This window comes from Stegastes partitus, unplaced genomic scaffold, assembly GCF_000690725.1.
Source record: "Stegastes partitus isolate 25-593 unplaced genomic scaffold, Stegastes_partitus-1.0.2 Scaffold1226, whole genome shotgun sequence".
Classification (NCBI taxonomy): Eukaryota; Metazoa; Chordata; class Actinopteri; family Pomacentridae; genus Stegastes; species Stegastes partitus.
The window spans coordinates 90,809-111,115 of NW_007578957.1; the positions used below are offsets into that span (position 1 = coordinate 90,809).

Below are 20,307 nucleotides of genomic sequence, written 5' to 3' on the forward strand. Positions count from 1 at the left end.
GAGATGGTCGTTATTCAGACTTTTAGTACTTTTTGGCCTTTTTTTTATGCTTTTATATGCGACCACGCGGGGAATGAGGGGGTTAGGATGGATGGGAAAGGACAGCAACAAAAATTCATGGGGCCTCCTGATGACCTGAACGTATAGTCTTAAATTCTAGCGGAGGTTTAAAATGACAAGAGATAGTAAATTTGTCAGGCTGACTTAAAAGCCGGCGAACGGGGTCAACTATTTGACTAGACATAATAAAGCTCCGCTGTACGGCTGTAACAAGCAGATAGAGTGTATGAATGTGCTCAGTGAGATCATTTCACCACAAGAATTCCCCCAGTGTGGTTCCTTTTCTCAGTATTTTCTATAAAATAACTCGACTAAACCTGTGTTTTCTGAGCAGCAACCCGCAGAACTCTAAAATTACAACAGAGTGAGTCTTAAACATATATTTGACAGCGCATGATGAAAGAGCCGAGCTTCCTTTCAAGAGAGAACCTTTTGCACTCCATCTCCCACTTTTCCAAGTTAATGACAGTGTCACAGTACTCCTTGCGCTTGGCAGACTTTTACCCACCCATCGTCTCTGAAGCATGTAACCTCATTATTAAGCGGACTATATGAAAGGTGTCCAGAGACTGCACGGTTTGTAATGAATAGAAATGAGTCATGCTACTTAGTTTAATTTGACAAGAAGGCACTTGCTGTCAACGATAACACAATAAAGCCCGTCTCCTATTTTCACACCGTCGCCCGTCTCGTGTTTTCTCAAAAATCAACGTGTCCAATTTCACAATAAAATCCTCTTATTTCATCCAAGCCTCTCTTGAAGAATGCTTGAATTTTACCGTTTTTTTTACCTCCAACGCTTGTGTCTATCTGACGTCGGTTGACATTCGAGGAGCTAATGATGAGAGAATCACACGACAACACGCTGGTTTCATAGTTTAAATCATACTTTATTTCCACAGAAATGCAACCAGCAGACAGTGAAAACAATGGAGAACAGTACGAGGCTTCTCTTTTATCTTGAACTGAGATCAGCAGTGTGAGAAGCGTTGTGACCTGCGGCCTCTCGTCGACGATCCGCCATTTTGATGTTTTCACATTTTGCCTTCGACCCACGGTTTCAGGTAAAAACACGTCTGGAGATGAGCATGTAAACAATTTCGGATGGAAGCAACTTATTAAAGAACCAAAAGGTGCAAAGGAAGATTAGTCAAAACACCCCCGTCCTTTTATTTTTTTCCTTTCGGTTCGACCTTTATTGCTGTCTCACGAGGCTTCCTGGGAAAATAAGATTCTGCAACCGAGAGAGAGAAAAGAAAGAAAACAGCTACTGTAAAAACCAAATGAAGTAGCTTCTAAATCCAGTTAATGTCATTTAAAGTGCTTCAGATTAGAATTTTTAAAAAGCTTTATTTGCTTTTATTTGCATAAAAGGTTGCTTAAAAATATAACGCTCCCTCATCTTGGTGCTTCCGACAATATTGCACAGTGTACTGGAGACAATGTCGAACAGCTGAGAGCGGCTGACGTAGGAGATCAGGTAGTGATAAATACAGTGACCTTGCATAATGTGGGAAGAAATATGAACAGCTACACCGTGGCGCTTTATCCGCTAATACTTCTAGTTGGTATTTCTGCTACGGTGAACACGACAAGAGCAACACTCGAGAGAAGAAACTGCCGTAAAAGTACATCAGCAGGCTGTACCGCGTACACAGAAACCACAAGTCAAGTATAACAGCAGAGTTCCTCTAAGAGATAATTGAAGGCATATTTTTCAGTTTCAAACGCAGAATTCGGCTTTAAAACCATCATCAGGAGCAGAGAGGGGGGAAACAAGCTGATCCAGATAATGGTTTTAGATTTTTTTCAACCACAGCAGAAACAGCAGCTTACAGATTCAGCAGCGTTACTTGAAGTCGTATTTACAAATCCAATATCACTTCTCCTTTAAGCTCCATTTTGGGTCTCCACCACTTCGTTACAGCTCTATTGTGTGACTTTATTCGTCTCTTTGCAGTGCGGTTTCAGGCAGCTAGTGGTTTTTTTGTGTGTCGTAAAACAGCTGCATCCGGAAGCAACATTCATGTGAGATACGAGATGGGAAAGTTGTGGGGAAACAACGAGCTAAAGGGCGCTAAAATGCTAAAGAAATCCATCTTTTAAGTTATGTGCTCTTTTGTTAGCATACAAATATTGATCATAGCATACAGCGATAGCTTTATAGCAAAACCAGTGGCTTCAAATTGCAAATGTGCTGCCGGTTTCTTTTCTTCTTGTGCATTCGCTCCACCGTACGTTCTGAACATCAATGGATTTCCTGTTTACAAGTAATGAGCCTCCATTGACGTGCATCTTCATTGTATTGCAGGAAAGCACCTTTATAAATAGATCGCGTGTGCTAGGTGCCAGCAAAGGTTTCGGTCCCGTGTCGTTCGGGGTAATAACAACCTCCCCGTTGTGCAATGCAGCTTAATAATTTCTGTGCCTTCTTGCAAAATAAAGTAAATCAAAGTTCCGCATTCGAATTGATCCGAGTTTGCTGCAGAGAGTTTTTTTTTTTTTTTAGCCCAGTTGTGGTTTTGTTATAGCATAGCTAGCAAGACTGATTGGCTTGCCTGCTAAACTGAGCAGGGACATTGATTTGGAGATAGGGAATACAGCAGAGGGAGAGAAGGATGGCACTGCCCTGTTTACGCTGGCATGGGTTTGCCTTTGGCCTGGGCAGACACATCTTTCTCTCACACACACACTCATCCAAGAGGGGAACACTGGCAGCCAGAGGTGTCTGGAGACGCACACACACACACACACAAATACACACAGCGGGCAACATTGATTTCCTGTTTGGCATTACTTAGCAGTGAGTGACACAGCTGAAGGATCGGGCTATTCTCTGGACCCACAATGCAGACAAACAAACATTCTATGCATTCTGTCTGCTCTCCCTCCTCTCTGATAAACGCCCGCGCTGACGTTTTATAGACAGCCATTCACAAACAATAATGTCTGACAGAAAACAGCTTATCTTGATCATTACCACCTTAACTACTTGATCACTTGTTTTCTGCTTCTTTTTTTCTTCTTCTTCCTCCTCCCAGCTCCGTTTTTATTGTCTCTGGCTGTGCATCCTTCTGATGCTGCGTATGTATCTTCCCCCCTCCGTCTCCATTTCCGCTTTCATTAAAAGAAATGGGTTTTTTTTCTTGGCTTCGCAGAGCGGTGTTGACTTGCTTGGCTGGTTTGGCACAATGTTGAGCCGTCCAACAGGTAAACATGTTTTATCAGCCACATGGATCCTGACTCACAAAACACACACACACACACATACACACACACGAGCCTCTGCTGAGTTTTTTTTTTGTTTTGTTTTTTCGGGGTAATCTAGAGATGGACATCTTTTTTTGGCTACAGCAGACAGATGGATCAGTGTGCGCTTGGAGAGCTCATTTTGCGGAAAAAAAAACAACACAAACCCACTTTCATGGACTTTGTTATAGAATTCAGAGTGTGTGTGTGTGTGTGTGTGTGTGTGTGTGTGTAGGTGCGCGGCTGCCGGGAAGTGTGAACCGATGTGTGTGTGTGTGTTCCCTCTGAGTTTCACGTCTCTTTGAGTTTTGTCAGAGTTCCTGTACATGTGCATCTATAAAAACTTGTGTGTGTGATGTGTGTGTGTGTGATGTGTGTGTGTCCTCTCTGTCTATGTAGGGTGCATTATTGGACGCAGTAGACCGGACACCGCCAGAGGCATACACCAAGCGGTCACGCGGCGTGACAGAGAAGAGAGCAGAGTTGCTGTCAGAAGGCCTTTTTAACACACTGCTGCTCTCCGTTCGGGGGACATTTTCGGGAGCGTTTGACGGCGAAAAGGGGCGATAAACACAATTCTGCAAAAACTCCCACAGAAACGCCACTAAAGCCCCGAAGGCTCCCTACCTGAAAATACCGTGATAATACCTTTGATGTTCCCACAGAGACATGCAAGACAGTGAGAGGAGGAGAGTGACAGGAAGGTGGGGGAGAAAAAAAAAAAAGACTCTCAGCTGCACACATCTCTTCACAACTTACTTCATTTACTCCCAAATTCTTTTCTAGCGAATCAAGTGTCGCTTTTCTCCACCTGGGCTTTTTTATTTTCCATCAATTCACGATGAATGAATTCCAAATTTCAGCTTTGTGACATTATTTTGTTTGTTTTTGTAGTGGAAGTGAGTGACATTAAATCACATTACCGGCAGATTTTTTTTTGTTTTTGTTCATTTTAAAGTAAGAATTTTACAACTCAGATATTAAATTTGCTTCCTTGCATGTTGTCACCCCCTCTCATCGTACCTCCTTTTACTCGTCGCTGTTTTTTATCGAAGGAATGCACAAAGCAGCCGTGAAATTACAGACACTTCAGTGGATTTTGTGTGTGCACATGAGGTGCGAGTGAATTTCCATTGTGAGCACACTTAACTTTTTTTCTTTTTCATGCGGTTCTTTTCTGCTACATTATAAAAGCTAATTCCTCACTTGCACACTGTTTCTCCTAATTATATCTCCACCGGCAGCACGGTGTTATGTTTTTATGTGCGTATACTTCCATCATAGGTGCATTTACTCAGCGGGTCTGCGCCCTGTTCTGCCGTTATGTACCGAGCGTAGAGGGTCACTCAGGATATTAGTCTGGAGAGCTGAACTGGAAGGATTTGCAACTACACCGTGGAGCTGCTCTCCTCTTTTACACAAACATATTTTCATTCTGGAAGTGACAAGCTCCAGAGCGCTTTGATGAATTTGCTTTTCACTCTCCAGCCCCCCCTCCTTCCATTTCACTTTCACTTTTTTGCTTTCTTTCTTTCCCACTTCTTGTTTTGCCTCTGTTTTCCTCCCCTGGGCCTTCTATTACACAGCAAAAGGCCACAATCACGTCACCTCTATGTTTAAAACCAAATGCGCCCGTGTGTCAGAGAGCACAGCTGTGTGAGGACAAGTGAACTTAGACTTTAAAATGTGACATTAGCCGGCAGGGATTACAAAAGAAAACACACAAAAAAAAAAAGCTGACTTCTCTGAACTGTAACTTCCATGTGCGGCATTCATGTGCAAAGCTGATAAACTGGACTTCTTCTTAAAATAACCTCCATCTGAAAACTGTCACGCATCGCTGCACATTGCTGTGACAAGACGAGATGCTGCTACACACTGGATTTCAGTCAATCAAACATGATGGAGATGTGAGAGCTAATTTAGAAACAATACTGTACAGACAGCAGTCACAATACCGACGTCCCTGACACAGGCGGTCCCTGAATGGTCCGTAGGGCTTCGTGAGCTCAGGGTTTGTTCATTTGACACTCAAAAAAGTGAAACAATCGCGCTGCTATGATGGCTACGAGGAGAACGGGATGAAAAATCAATGTCAGAGTGATTCTCGTTTTCGGTTTTGAAGGGTGGATTTAAGCTCCTCAGGGAATCTTTGGCTTGGGGAGGCATGAGCGACTCAAAGGGATCAGGATCTTGGCTGACCCAGGGTCTTTGAGCGTCCCCTGGCTGGGCTCCTCCAGGCTGGTGCGCCGTGGATCCCTGCAAGGCTCTGATATCCTGCGAGGCTGAAGCAGCGAAGTACGACACAGACTGGGAGCCTGCACCTGCGGTCCGGTGTTGAAGCAGGGAAGGCCTCTAGACGGGGGCGGCAGCTGCTTGGTCTGGTTAGCCGGCGGCCCAGAGGAACGCCCTGGCTTCAGAGAGGCAAAGCCGCCAGCGCCCCCTGGCTTGAGTGCGGGGAGAGACACGCGCTTGTGAAGGCGAGGAGGCTGCAGCATGCGAGGGCAAGTCGAACCAGCAGATTCAGGAGTGGCAGAGTTCTGCAGTATCACAGCGGGGGCTTTCCACCCATGCTGTGCTGCAGACTGCGCTGCTGATGCTGGACCGTCTCTGGCAGTTATCCCCTGTGGAGCCCAAGAACCCAGGCAGTGCAGGTTGGAGCTGGGGAAATGACTCAGCTTGTCAGGGCCTTCTGGCTCAGACACATCTGCCAGAAGAGCTTCAAGAGGACGGTCAGCATTTAAACGGGTTCCTTCCTCCGATCTACTCCTTGTGAGGTCACTGCGGCCCGCGGTGGGGGGAGTTCTTACTGGTCTTCCCTGGTGGAGGTGCTCGTTGCGACTGGGGTTGAAAGGCTGTAGTATTTGAGGCTGCAGAGAACGAAAAAAAAAAAACATCAGTAAGACAAAAACTTAAATCATTGAGCAGTCAGTGTGTAATGACGTAAGACTCTGTAAGACCAGAAATGGACAGTTTTAAAAAAAATCTTCCCCTTTTGTAGTGTCTTTGATCCCCGTGGAAGTTTGGATTAATTCGCTGCCGGGGAGGAAATTTTGAATCAAAAAGCAAACTAAAAAAAAAATTCTGTCTTTCTATGACTTGTTTATTCTTCAATATCACGGCCCTGTTTCCATTTCTAGTCACTGAACTATTCCTGGAATAGAAGAAGCAAAGGCACAGAGGAAGCCCTTATTCAGCACTTAAAAACAAACAGAGGAGAATAACCTTGCCATGTGAGTGTCTGGAATCTACTGAAGTCTTTGAATCATTTTGCGATCGCTGCTGCGGCGGGGCTTCAAAACATTCATACTGAGAGCTACGATGCCTGCTGCCTGTGTAAGAACCCGCTGAGCCGTTGAACCGCGTGAAGTTTGGACCGACCGTGGCGTCGTCCTCCACTAGGGGACACGGGAGTTTACGAGCACAAAAAGCACCTGTAGGATCCAATACAGTCGTTTTCAGAACTTCCACAATTACTGGCTTTGTGAAGCTTATCGTGTTCGACTCTTGAGGTGTTAGAGACAAGCTAATTATCCGGCGCTACAATAAAAGAGCTAAACTGACACGGACTCAACTAAAACTCATTTGTTTCCTGTAGTGAATTAGTTTAGATTGTACAAGTGTTGCTGACGTGTCTGTCTGTTTCCTGCCTTGTTTGTTTAGAAGCAGCTACTGAAAAGCGAACGGATTCTCGGTATTGTTGCGCTCGCCTTTTTAAAAGAAATGGAGATAATTTTGCTTTTACAAGAGGATGTATAATGCCGTGAGATAATTGTAATCTCTTTATCCTCTTACACAACAATTCTGGGCCACGTTTGCTCATAAGCAGCAGACTGTAAGATCAGACAGATTATTAAATCCATCAACCTGCCAGCAAGAGCAGTTACACAAATCAAAAAAAAAAAAAAAAGTCAATATTCAACTTCACTATTCAAGTACATTTTCTAAAAAGCTTGTGACCCCCAACATCTTTAAAAGTACTTTAGTTTGTGACTGAATCGGTAATCTGTATCGATCTTTGCGCTGTCAGTTTTTTACCAGCAGAAATCAGAGGACTGGCCTTTGGTCATCTCTGTCCTCGGAGCAGAGCCTATAGAATCTAAATCCACGTGGACCCATCAAAAAGCCGCTAAAAGGTCTGAACTCGGTTTTTAGCAGACACACGCTCGCTGTGAGTCGGAAGCAAAAGGATCTCAAAGGATGTGAATATATAGCTGTGCTGGTCAGGTTGCTGTGTCCCTGTCTCACATCAGTCATTTGTATTGCCGGTGTTCGGCGGATGTCCGGGGCCACAGCTCCATCTCCTGGTCCCCTGCCACAGTGTGTCCACGAGGCCGTTACAAAAGCCCCGTCCACCTCCCAGTGTCACTGTGCTGTTGCATGTTGTTGTTTTTTTTGAGAAAAGAAATCTTTTATTTAAAGTTGAAGTACTTAAAAACTCCTAAAAAAGAAAGTTTCTGTTGTGTCTTACAATGACTCTGATTAGTCAGCCACTCAAACCATGAGCAGACGTTGCTGTTTTAATTATATATATATATCTTGGATAGAACTCACTCCTACTGTGATTCAGTGCGAGAGCACAGATTACAGGTGGTATCAAAAAATATGACGGAAATTATCAAAACGATTATGCTCCTGTCTCAGAGCAAAACAAGCCAGTACATTATAAAAACAGGCTTTGTACTATGTTTTAGCTAAGGGTGGAGGAGTTCATGTTAAATACAGACTGAAATGTTCACTGTCATAACCATATCAGCAACATATGACACCTTTAACTGCACGGTTTGTACTGACTGCATACTGTATATTTATAGCCGCCCCAGCTGGAAGAAGCCACGCAGAGATAGCGACACGCTGCGTCTATAGGGTCACAGTCAGTAATTATTTGCATCTACAGCTGTCTGCTACAGATACTAATAATTAGCTGCAATTATTTTGAGCTCTTCAGAACGCTGCCAAGAAGTAAGTACCTCAGGCTAATAATGATAGCCGTCACTTTCGCAGAAAATCCAACCAAGAAACGTGCCAATTTGTGACACCTGGAAGATGTCGAGATCATCGATCTCATCTCCGGCTTCACTCGGTTTGAGGAATGGTTTGCGATTAGAAAAGCAGCATGCAGGAATGTGAATGACTGGACTGAAAGGATGTAAATAATCCAGGCTGGTTGTAGGAAGACAGGGTGACTGCAGCGCATAGGCAGATGACATTTGTCAATATGTTGGCACGTTGTTGGCTTGTTTTCTCCAAGATTCGACTTAATGTGTTTGAATATAACCTGTGGAACGAGTGTAGGAATGTGTTTTTTTTTTTTAGGTTCGTCTTTTGCTTGTTGTGTTGAACTGCTTCTGACAGGGGAGTTAGAATGAAGGCGATTGCTAAGGACAGCAGTAATGTGTATTTACATCCAATAACACGGGGTTATTCGTAAATGTTCTTCCCTTCAATATGCTTCAACTTTCAGGGTGAACACTTAGAATAGTCAAACACCTGTTACACAAATGAAATCTAGAAAAAGAAATCCACATAGAAGGATTTAGCAAATCATGCACAGCACTTTCTAATTGAACAGGAGGGATCAAATTAAAAGACGGAATAAACAAAGAACAGAAAAAACTATTTTCAATACCCAACAAAAAGCACTTTCAAAGAATCTCACAACCAAAAGAGCATCACTGTGACCCCAAACTCTCACCCATTAGGAAGAGCAGGCTGAAGTCAAAACTGAAAACCCAAAAGCAAATCATGCAAACGCAAATGTAGAAGGACATGCTTCTGTCATGCCACATGTCGCCAGACCACAGCCCAGCGTGCAGGAGCTGGGGTCTGACAGGGCGGCATGTCCATCTCATGGTAAAGAAAGGGTTACTGTACCACGCCGTGTCAGTGAAGTACTGCACTAGGTGCTCCACTCCTTGCCATAAGCATTATGCATGAGGAGGTAGACGGGAGAGAACGTAAGAGATTCATGTTCAGATTTGCGAGAGACACAAGTATTAAGGATAGAAAAGGGTTAAAAGACAGGGAGAGGGGATGAAGTGAGATGTAGGAGAAAGAGAGAGAGAAGAAAACGATAGAGACACGTAAGACAGATACTTATTGGGCTGGATAACTTTCAAATCCAGAATTAAGACCGAGGCCCTGCTTGACAGAAAAGGTCAAACATTAGCTCGACAAACAAACCAATTTAGTACGAAATATAATTACTGCAACCCTCCATTCATTCCAATTATGTCTCTATTTTCTATTCTACAGATCTTTATTGCTGGCAAGAACTCTGTTGGTTTGTTTACAGCCGGGGCTCCCAGTGGGGGGTCAGAGCATTAGTGGTTTATCCAGTGAAACAAAAATACACTTGTTTTCCCTCCAGTCGTTGTTTTTCATCTTATATCTAAAAATGACAGCACACTGACTATGCTCTCGTATGTTTCCGTGTCATTTCCACTCGCCTCCTACACATTTTCTCCAACTGTGCAAACATTCTTTTGATGTGTTTTGATTAATTAGGCCACGCAATCAAGTGGTCAGAAAAACAAAAGGCACTTTGAACGAAGGCTGTGTTGTATTCACATATTTGTCAAAAGAGTCTACAAACACAAGTGATATTGAAATAACTTGAAATATACCACAAAAAAAAAACAAAAAAAACCCACACATTGTGCCACAGTTTTTCCACCTTCCTTCTCGATACAAAGCCAAGCCCCACCGAGATAGCTCAAAGGAGCCCAGCATGGGTTCTTTTCTTTGTTTCTTTCCTTATTTTGTGCTCTTCACTCTCACATATGTGCATTTTTCTGAAGTCTATTTACCCATTCTCATTCTCTTTACCTGCCTGCGCTACTCGCTACCTTGTCGGCACAGCGCAATACAAAAGCTTTGTTGTGGGACTCACTGAAATAGGCGAGGTGGCTGTGACTGTGCTGTCACTGTTTCGGCAGTCCTGTCTTTGTGAGCGGTGTCAAACTGTTTTAGTCTACAGAAGCATGTTGCAGGATTCACTTTTATGTCAAAAGCAAAGATCATGTGTAAGTCATTGTTAAAAAATAGACCCCGCATCCCCTGATAGAGGGACTGGTATTGATTTCATTGCTACTATATATATATATATATATATCTGCACTTTCTGTACTGCCAACGATGGTAAATGTAATACTTTTCAAATTATGTCTACAATCTATGGAGGCTATTAAAATAGAAACACAGGTATCTGCAGGTTTGAGGGAGAAAACAAAGTAGGATTGGACACCAGAAAATTAATTGCTAAGGGATAAGAAGTCAGTCTGTGTTTAGTAAAACAAACAAGAAGAAGTATTCTGCAAGTTACTAATCTTGTTCCAAATTAATCTAAAAGTGGGCATGCAACACAAACAGTCCTGTAACTACACACACACAAAAAAACAAACACTCCTACTAACTGGATCAAAAATGGTTCAGCGTATTAGAGGGTTTCAAGCAGAGACAAACTTTTTCCAGGCTATTTACAGACCGCTGAATATGTTGCGTTATGGAAAAGATAGAGAAGAGGCTGCGAAGGATGTTAGTGACTCACTCTGTCTGCGCTGGGGCATGCTGGTACGGGTCAAGCCCTGGTGCTGTGCCTGCCACGGGGACAGCAAGGGGGTGGGCAGCACACCCTACGCAGAGAAAAACACAAAGGACAAAAGGCGTGACATACCAGAACACACACACGCACACGCACACACACAGGCATGCTCACATGGAAAACAACACTCACAGGAATGAACACATTGTTAATGAGTATGGATAGTCCAATTAACACGGCAGACATGCCCACGTACAGCAGCACGCAAGAGACTGATGCATCACGTCAGTGTTAAATCCATCATTCCCAAGGTTTCGTTGAAGTAGAAACTCAGTTTTCGTGTTAATGGGATCGACAAGAAAAAGCCCGTAACGTCAACTTTCATTTCACCTTGAGAAGCTTTTTGGTTTTCAAATAATTCACTTATTCCTAAATGCCTCGGCGTGATATACATTCACTGAAGCTGCATACAAGTAGATAATGTTCATGCTGATCTGGAACACTCACTACTGGGATCTGTGCTTTATGGATCCATGTTCAATTCAAAATCAGTGGAAGGTTCAGTGCTGTGTTACAATAATGATTTTTGCAGATCATGTGCAGGCAAGGGATGCTAATGATTAACTGTTAATCAATGAACTAATCATTGAACCGATCACAAATCTATGAATAAATAAGACAGAAGACGAGGAATATGCATGTCAGAAGATGTGTTTTGTTAGTACCTGACTGTGCCACCAGGTGGAGCCTCTGACTATTTAATGAGATGGAACACTGCAGTGAATTTGTGTTGTACTTCAGTGAGGAGGCGGTTCCATGTTTGCAAACAGAGAGCATGGTGGGAGTTTGGCCAGCAACGGGTCACCATGACAAAGATTTTTGTGGCATTTAATGGCTTGTGGCTGAAGCTCACACATTCAGGATTGACTGGAGTCTCCTGGAGCAGTGTGCCTTTAACTTGAACTCCCTCTGTGTGTAACATGTCTGTCGTTTGAAGTATCTCTATCAGCATGTAAAAGATCACCCACTGCATTTAATTCATATGAACAACTAATTGAATAGTAATGGATAATGTGGCTGACTATTAGCATCCCTAGTGCGGGAATTACTCCTTTCATTAATTTCCAAAAGCCTTGCACATGCATGTGATGTGTCTATAATTGCTGCCTCCAGTGTTCGCTGTTACATCACGAGTTTGTGACAGCCGGTGGGTAGTGGGATTTAAGAGGTCGAAATAGCATCAGAGTGAGAAATCAAACAAAGCACAGATCCTCTGCTACCGACACCAAGAGACCTCCAATCAGCTCCGTGTTGTTTTTCCGCTGGGCAAATCTGCATACTAATTTTTTCCTTCTTCTGTATAATTGTTACACTTTTTACATAAATGCAGAACAGAAACTGCATATTACAGCCTGTTTTCTATCTGTCATATTATGCTGCCATCTGACCACTTTGTTTGGCCAATATCTGTAACTCGCTGCACAAGCCTGTGAGAATAAAAGCCCTTCTCTTTGCACCACATTTATCTTGGGGTCAAACTATTCAAACTTCCCTACTCCCCATCGGGAGAGCCAAAGTGAAGGGGTGGCTGTTAAGCAGACAGACAGACTGAAACTGCATCAATGCTACTTCTTTCTTATCCATGGAGAGGGCCACCTCTCAAATCGAACTCTAATACAGAGGAAAGAGGCACCAAATCTGTCTCACCGAAGAAGGAATGCAGAGAGTGAGAGATGGAAGACAAAAAGGGAAAGGTTGCAACTTCTCAGCGGGTCCAGGAGAGGCTATTTCAGAGGCCTCCTAGTGCGACCACTGAAGGAGGGAGGAATGAGTTTCCCTGATCTGCTCTCGACCATGTCCTTCCTTGAACACCAACAACTGTTTCAGCGGGAGGTCTCGGCAGAGGCCTCCTGTCGAAGCTTCATTTGCAGAGCGGAAAACCTTAGGCGATGAGAACAAGAGGGTATGTTGGAGGACTCTCAAACGATTCTAACAGTGTCTGGCAGCTTTATTAGAACTCAGCAGCAGCTCAGATTGTCAGGTTTTTTTTTCTTTTTTTTTTTTACATTTTTCATCGTTGTAAAGCCTCTCCAATGAAAGGCTGACAGAGCTTCACGGGGGCAGTGAGACAGAAATTGGGAAAATATAAAAGTTATAGTTTATATATTCCATCCATCAATTTCATCAAAACTTCTTTCATTTCTCTCCCACCAGCACAGAGACCCTGGGTTCGATGACAATACTTCTGGCGGACTTTTTTTCATCAAACAAAACTGCTCGTGAATCGAAAGCAAAAGCAAAGGTCCCCTTTCTTGTTGCTGCACTCGTGACTCCTCCTGGCTGGTCGGGTGCTGACAGCAGGGGGTGAACTGTGGCCCCTGCTGTGGGGGGTTCAACCTCAACAACAAACACATTACAACCTTTCGTTAAAGCTCACAAGGTTGTGAAGGAAGCACATGTTTGTTTGGGAACAACAGTTGAGCTCGCAGTGACAAGGATTGGAATTTAGCAGTTCAAAGTTGGAAAAAAGAAAACAATACATATTTAACCCCTTTAGAGGTAGCATCCAGTTAAATATGTCCTTAAAATTCACTACATGTGTTTAAAAGCCACATTTCAAGCAGTCTCAAACTCATTTCGGACAGAAAAAACTACATTATCACATTCATGCCTCTCTTGGTTGGCGTCAGTTAAGCTTAAATTCTACTTTTTTGACTGTTAACTCCAAAAATGTACCATTCAGAAGAGACCAGCATCACATAGGTGCTGAAAAGAACCCAAGAACAGGAAACGCTTTTCCTGGTTGTTTTCCATTTTGTAAATGTACGATGTAGGAGCTTGTTCAGGATGTAAAAAAAATGACGTCATGCTACGGCACAAGGCAGAGCGATAATAAATCCTTTTTAACAGAATCTTTGGGCATGTGAAGTATTATTCTCCTCAACTGCCATTTCAGTATTGTTGGTAGTAGTACGTTCACTAGAGGCCCCTCTCTGACTGAAATGCACTCTCAGGATTTGCTAATCTACTTCTTCTGTGCAGAGTCCCCAAAGCAGATGGTAGAACTCGGCAAAGTAGGACAAGATTTTAAAAGTCAAGTAAAAGTTGTTCTTTGTGATCCTACAACCTTTTCATCAAACAACAACAGAATTTTAGAAGACATGGCTGTGCCCCTGAAACGGCCTCTCTCCCTCTCTGCTTGGATCCCCTAATCCAGTACACGGAGCTTTACATAGCAGCTATAGCTAATTCCACAGGTCTGGCCGCGATGTTTCGCTTGGCTGACTTCGGCAATTAAATCCTCACCTGTCCAAGATGACTCTGCTATACCAGTTTGTATTAATGAGCGTGCATTTGTGAGGATGTGTCTGTGATGCAAGGGGGCAGACGGGGGGTGGAGGTAACGTCACGATCCGAGAGGGGAAAAACTTTCAACCTCCGGCTCAACACTGATCGCTAACCCTCCTCTCCGTCCTCGCTCTCTCTCTGACAGCAAAATGATCTAATTAAAGCCGAGGTAAGAAGTCGAGAAGAGTAGTAATGTCAAAGAAAGAGTGACGGAGGCATAAATACAGGGAAAGAAAGCTATCAGTGAGGCAAGAAAATAATGGAGTGAGAGGGCAGGGGCGATAAAAAAAAAAAGACATGAAGGGCAGCGTGAGAAGAAAAGATGAAGAAGAGGATGTTAAAGAGGCAGAAAGGGAGTAGGAGGGTAGCTGTAATTATCCTCTCTGTCTGCCACTGATGAAACACTGCCTATTGTGTTGCCATTGTTTCACTGCTGCTGCTCATCTATGTGTTTGTTTATCTGGGTTATTAACAAGGTCGGCTCCCCAGCCCTCAGTCGGCTGAACTCATTGTTCAGTCACACTGAGTGTGCCCCGCACTTGAGTACAAGAGATACATGTGGCATATCCCACTCGTGCACACACACAAACAAATGTAGGCAATCGGGGTCTCTCTCCAACTCGTGCACAAAGAACAGAAACACAAAGGCAAACACGAGGCTGTGTGGCTTTCTATTGTACCGCTGAAATTACTAAAATCATACTGCTCATGTTTTATTTGTTGCAACAGGAAGACGAGGCAGAGAAAACATTTCTGCCGCTGTGATTGCTCCGGGAGATATTTGCAAAGATTATTCTTCTACAAGTGACATTTAAGTAGTTTCTAATGTCACACTACACGTGCGTCTCGCTGCGACGAGCGTGTTCAATATTTGTCTGCACATTGTACACCGACGCACCTATACCCACTTCATATTGTGACACTTTATTTTTTTTCCTAAGCATGCTTTTGGACTCAAAATTGGACTGAAAGCAGATTAAAATGAGAAGCTGCAGGAGCTGGTGCCCAAAGCAGTTGGTTAGGATACGCTGCCAAAGACGCCCTACAGATTCTGAAATAGTTGGGAGACGAGTGAGGAGATGGGTTAAAGCAGCCTTCGGAGCAACAGCCCACATCGTTTTGGCTCCTAAGAAAACATAATGGGAATGAATAGCTTCTGCAAGTGGAAAGTATTAACTGTTTAAAGACGCTGCTAGAATAATGAGCTGAAGAGTAATCGCTCATGCATTGCTCTGTTTGAGGGTCATAGGCCGTGAGCTTCCTCTTTTGCTACACTCTTAATCTGAGTTCAAAGCACAGTGAGGATTCTCAGAGGTCCACGACCACGATGTTGGCAGGACTTAGCAAAGGACTCCAGACCTCCTGCTATCGGGGTGTACATTTTACCCTCAGGACCACTGATAAGGCAACTATATATCCACATTAAAGCTATAAAAAGATTATAGCTATTGGCCTTTGACATCAAAATTAATCCTGACTGGTTCTTTCAGCGTAGCGTTCAAAAATACAGCTACTCCAGAGAGGGCAAGAGCTACTCCAGTGCTCTGATACAGCAGCACTTTAAATGTCAGAGGAGAAGAAAATCAACAGAAAAGGGCATTTCAGAGAGCTGGAGGAAAAAAGAAAAAAAAAAAAAACAATAAAGATGACACCAGATTATGAATTTGTGTGTGCATGTGTGTGTTAGAGGAGGAGCACTGAACAGTGAAATAAAGACAGCCAAACTCGATGAATCTGTGAGTGGGGAGATGGAAAATATTATTTGTGTAAAAGAAAAAAAAAAAAAATGGTGAAAGAGAACAGCCACACACAAAGAAGCAGCACACGGAAAACTATGTGAAAAACAGACGAGCTAAAAAAGCGAGGCACATTCTTACTGAACCCAAGCTTGCTGCAGGTTCTAAACCCGTCGCCGCGATACCAAGAGCTTTGATAGCATCTAAAAGTAAGAAAGACATTGCAGGAAACATCGCTTTCTCTCTGTTATTTGTTTACTCTTTTCTTTTACCTGTCACAAAAAAAACGCAACAAAAGAACTCAGCTAACCTTTAAGAGCGATCGAAAGCTCTGAAAAGTAAAATGTCACTAACATAATGTGTTTATCTCCACAACGCTGCGAAAAGAAAAAAAAAGGCAGGAAATGCTCTCCACTCCGGTGACGACACTGTAATGTAGATTAAAGGAAGAAAACAAAAATGGAGGACGGTGTCAAACAAAGAAATATCTAAAAACGGGAGCGGAAAGAAAAGAGATACAGGCAGAAAAAAAAAAAAAAAAAAAACTGTCCAACTGTGTTTTGTGTTTTAGTGCGTCATTATGCACCAGGTAGTACGGGTCACAGATAGATGTTCCCACTATGGAGTTGATTCCCATCGAGTGCAGCTAGCCCTGCTTTGATGGTTGTCATAGCAACTGTTGAAGCATATGCTCTTGTGGCAAGCAGGAATCTACTGTAGTTAGTAAGCTGGGTTCGTCCTTTATTTTTCACCTGTAGTCTGCGTATGAAAGCTGTGTCTGACCCCTAATGATAACCATGATACTGCTTGTGCCTTATTTGTGCTACAATTAAAGATATGACTTGGAATCTCCCTTTTCTCTCTCTCTCTATACAATGTCCTTATACTGCTTATGTCTGCCTTTTTGTGTGTGTGTGAGAGAGTGTGTGTGTCACCCTTTTAACTGAGAGCAAGTCAATTAGGGGAGTGTTTACTAGGCAGCCTGCCTGTGGCACTCCTACTATTGAATCAATACTTGGCTGCCACACAGCCTACTCGTGTGCCATGACACTGAACATATTGAACACACATCTATCCATCTTCCACCTTTCTCCCTCTCCCTCTCTCTCTCTCTGTCTCTGTCTTCTTCTTTCCTCCAATAAATCTTTCTCCCCTTCTCCATCACTCCGGCATTAACACCAGCCTCACAGCTCCCTGTTCAGTGAGATCTGGGTATTAGGAGTGGAAGACGGTGTGACAAGCACACTGACAACCTAATAAACTGTAACTCCACGGAGAGGACACGGTATAGTGATTTAACCCTCTAGGGTGTCCACGCTTGTGAATGACTGGGAGGCTGGGCTGCAGATTTGAACAAAACAGACAAACCTATACTGCTATCAGTGGGAGAATTAATAAAAAATGTTTGCAAATTATGTTTTACCAGAGAGAGGCAGCGGAGAAGTGATAACTGGCGAGGGGAATTAATGAGGGTGAGTCAGCAACATGCTGCATACATGCAGACAGTCACGAGTGCATCCCAATGTGAATCTTCCAAGTATGATGACCATTACTGCACCAGGGAAGTGCTTTTATACAGTTTGTTAAGATTTTTTAAAAATCTAATTATGGAAAAACAGTTGCAGCTGACTCACAGCTTGGTTTGGTGGTCTCCAGTACGTCTGAGTGGCCTTGTCATAGTGGTGCTGCATCCGTCTGTCCATCTGCCTGTCGCTCTGTCGTAGAGAAGAGGGAGCCCTCTGGTGGTGGCACTGACACCTCACCTGACGTCCCTGAGCAGGCTGAGGGAGGGAGGGGAGGGGGCAAGAAGGAAAAGAAAGCACATTAGGCTCACAACACAATAACTGGAAGCTATATCATTGATTTTATTTTAAACCTGGGTCAGCCCTTTTCTTATTTCTGCTATCATACTCTTTAAAAGCTTGCCACTTTGTACAGCAATCAAATCAAATCAAGGAAAATGTAAAAAAAAAAGGCCCAAAGGTACTGAAAGCATGTCTCTTTGCCGAGTGAACCCACCGCGCAATTACACCCACCTCAGTTCACCTTTCTAAATACTAAATGGTTTGAAACTTTCTTAAGGCCATCTTTAGAGCATGAAGAAAGTAATGAAGCAAAGTAGGCTGTGTAAGGATTTTTTTGTCGGGATTAATATCGAGCATTTGGTATCACCACTCACAGGTAATAAAAAAAACTAAAAATATCGCAAAATGAGTGATACCGTCTTGCTTTTAAGTTAATTTAAAAAATCTTTGGAATCTTTTTCGTATTTCTAAGGCGTAGAAATGAAATATTAGGCCCCACTTCTACGAATGTGAAAAAAAAGGCAAACGATTAGCACACAGGGTAGATTAGAACTGATGGGACTGAAAACGGCTACAATTACCTTTATATGGTAAATGTAGTAAATTAAACTCGTTGACATTTGATATTAGCACATGCTCGCAAAATACTACTTTTCATTAGCAACCTGTCATCAGTCAAAAGTTTCGCTGACGAACCACTTGTACTGACCTTTCCTTTAAAACTCAAACAATTAACTCAATCCATTAATGAAACAGAATGTCAGAGCAACTAATCATGAGCACTACATCATTGTGNTCAGAGCAACTAATCATGACCACTACATCATTGTGTAATCTTTTTTTTTTTTTTTTTGTGTAACAATTTAACGTCAAATCCCACATTTTCCCTCTGATTTGCAAATAAATAGCGGAGAGACTTGTGCTTGTCTGCGAAGACTACGGCAGAATCCGACAGAAATTGCTGGATTTTTCAGGCTTTGGTGCAAACTTCAATGCAGCTCAAAAGAGACGAGTGCATAATCAGGAGCAGTCTGCTTCGGCAGCGGTGGAAGCAGCATCCAAAGCTGCTCTCTATCAAGTAGGACTGAGAAATCAGTTTTCTATCTTTGATAACTCCACTTTTGTCTCTCCCATCATTTTCATTTTCTGTCCCATTCTCTCCTCGTAGCCCTCCACACACACACTCTCATCCACACACACACACACACACACTGCGCTATACTGCAGTAGACCTTCTCCCATAGACACACAGCTCCCCTATTGTTTTCTCATTACTCCATTATGTTCAATTCAGTCAGCTGTTCCTCCACTTATGTCTCTCAGCAGTTTCTCTCTAACACTTCACCTCCCTCTGTTTACCTGACTCTTTACCAACTTTAATATTATCTCTCAACCAATTCCAAGGACAAACAGCAGGTTCAGTAGCCTCTGACTGTCTAATTGTAGATATAATATGAACCCGATGACCAAGAATATTCACAGAAGCTGAACCAAGTTTGTTCTAATTGTTATTTATTCAAAACCAGAAATCAAAGCAGGTGTTTGTTTTTGGCTGTATTTTTGTTCAGTGCTGTACTGGTAGGACATCAGAGCAAGAGTACAAATACATCTTTTGAATTCCACTAACTTTGAGTGCAAACAAAACGCTTCAGCACAGAATCAACAGAGTAAATACCCCTGTTTCCCTCTTATCCTTTTTTTTTTTTTCTACTACGGCCAACATTTTCACTCTCTCAGAGTCTACACTCATTAAAGCCAGCCACAGATCTGAAAACACGGCCTGGCTTTTCCTTACTCTCTTTGCTTGTTGAGGGTAAGAGTGCAACAATATTGTGCTAACTGTGGAACTTGTTGTGGGTGGGTGCTAATTCTAATTGGAAGGAGAGTATGTGGCAGCAAGGCTGGCGGACAGGCCTCGCTTTGACATTTTGGTATTTCTCGATATGGCGGAGATTTGAATAATGTCAGCTGGGCATATGGTTGTTTGGCTAACAAGGAAGCCTTGTCAAGACACTAATGAATGTTAGAGTGGAGATGGCCAGCTAAAGGCGAACAGAATGGAAGTTGTTGGTAAGCAGGAGGAACACACTGGAGTGCATGTAGGAGTCCAGTAACATACCTGGCGGAAACCAAACTCCCACCTACAATGAAGAGTATTACAGTATGTCTTTAATGTCTTCTGTGACCCCTCGAGAGCTGAGCTGTGGGTTTATACATAGTATATCACTGGCCTTGCACGTTTTTATCAACCAATCTCTGTCTGTTCATGGTTTCCCCTTTGTAGGATCTGATAAACCTAAAATTGGTGTAAACAAAAGATAATGGAAGGCAGTAGCAGTGCCCAGACATGCTTATCTCACATCGGTGAAGAGAATTGGTGTCACGGAGGTGAACTATCAGAAGAGAAGCTACATGTTTGCAGCACATAAAAGCTACATGAAAGCAATGAGCAAGCGTCGGAGCTACCGTAGCTCGGCTTTTCTAATGCTGCTACATTATTTATATTCTACGTGTTGCACAGTCAGACATTCACAGTGTGTGAATATGTATGCACAGTCTGAGACTC

The 20,307-nt window shown here is 43.0% G+C and overlaps 1 protein-coding gene across 2 annotated transcripts in view; it reads right to left on the bottom strand.

Moving 5' to 3' along the window:
- Nucleotides 1–929: 929 nt before the first annotated feature.
- ccser2a (coiled-coil serine-rich protein 2a) overlaps nucleotides 930–20,307 on the bottom strand; it is a 56,797-nt gene continuing 37,419 nt past the window's right edge. Inside the window, exons 9-11 of one of the 2 annotated variants that reach the window (XM_008297512.1) lie at nucleotides 17,571–17,717; nucleotides 10,859–10,943; nucleotides 6,006–6,179 (exon numbers count right to left, since the gene is read on the bottom strand). In XM_008297512.1, the coding sequence (XP_008295734.1) occupies nucleotides 6,088–6,179; nucleotides 10,859–10,943; nucleotides 17,571–17,717 (324 nt within the window). In that variant the 3' untranslated portion in view covers nucleotides 6,006–6,087. Of the gene's footprint in view, nucleotides 6,180–10,858; nucleotides 10,944–17,570; nucleotides 17,718–20,307 lie in introns of both variants that reach the window. The other variant, XM_008297511.1, reaches the window with a different exon arrangement.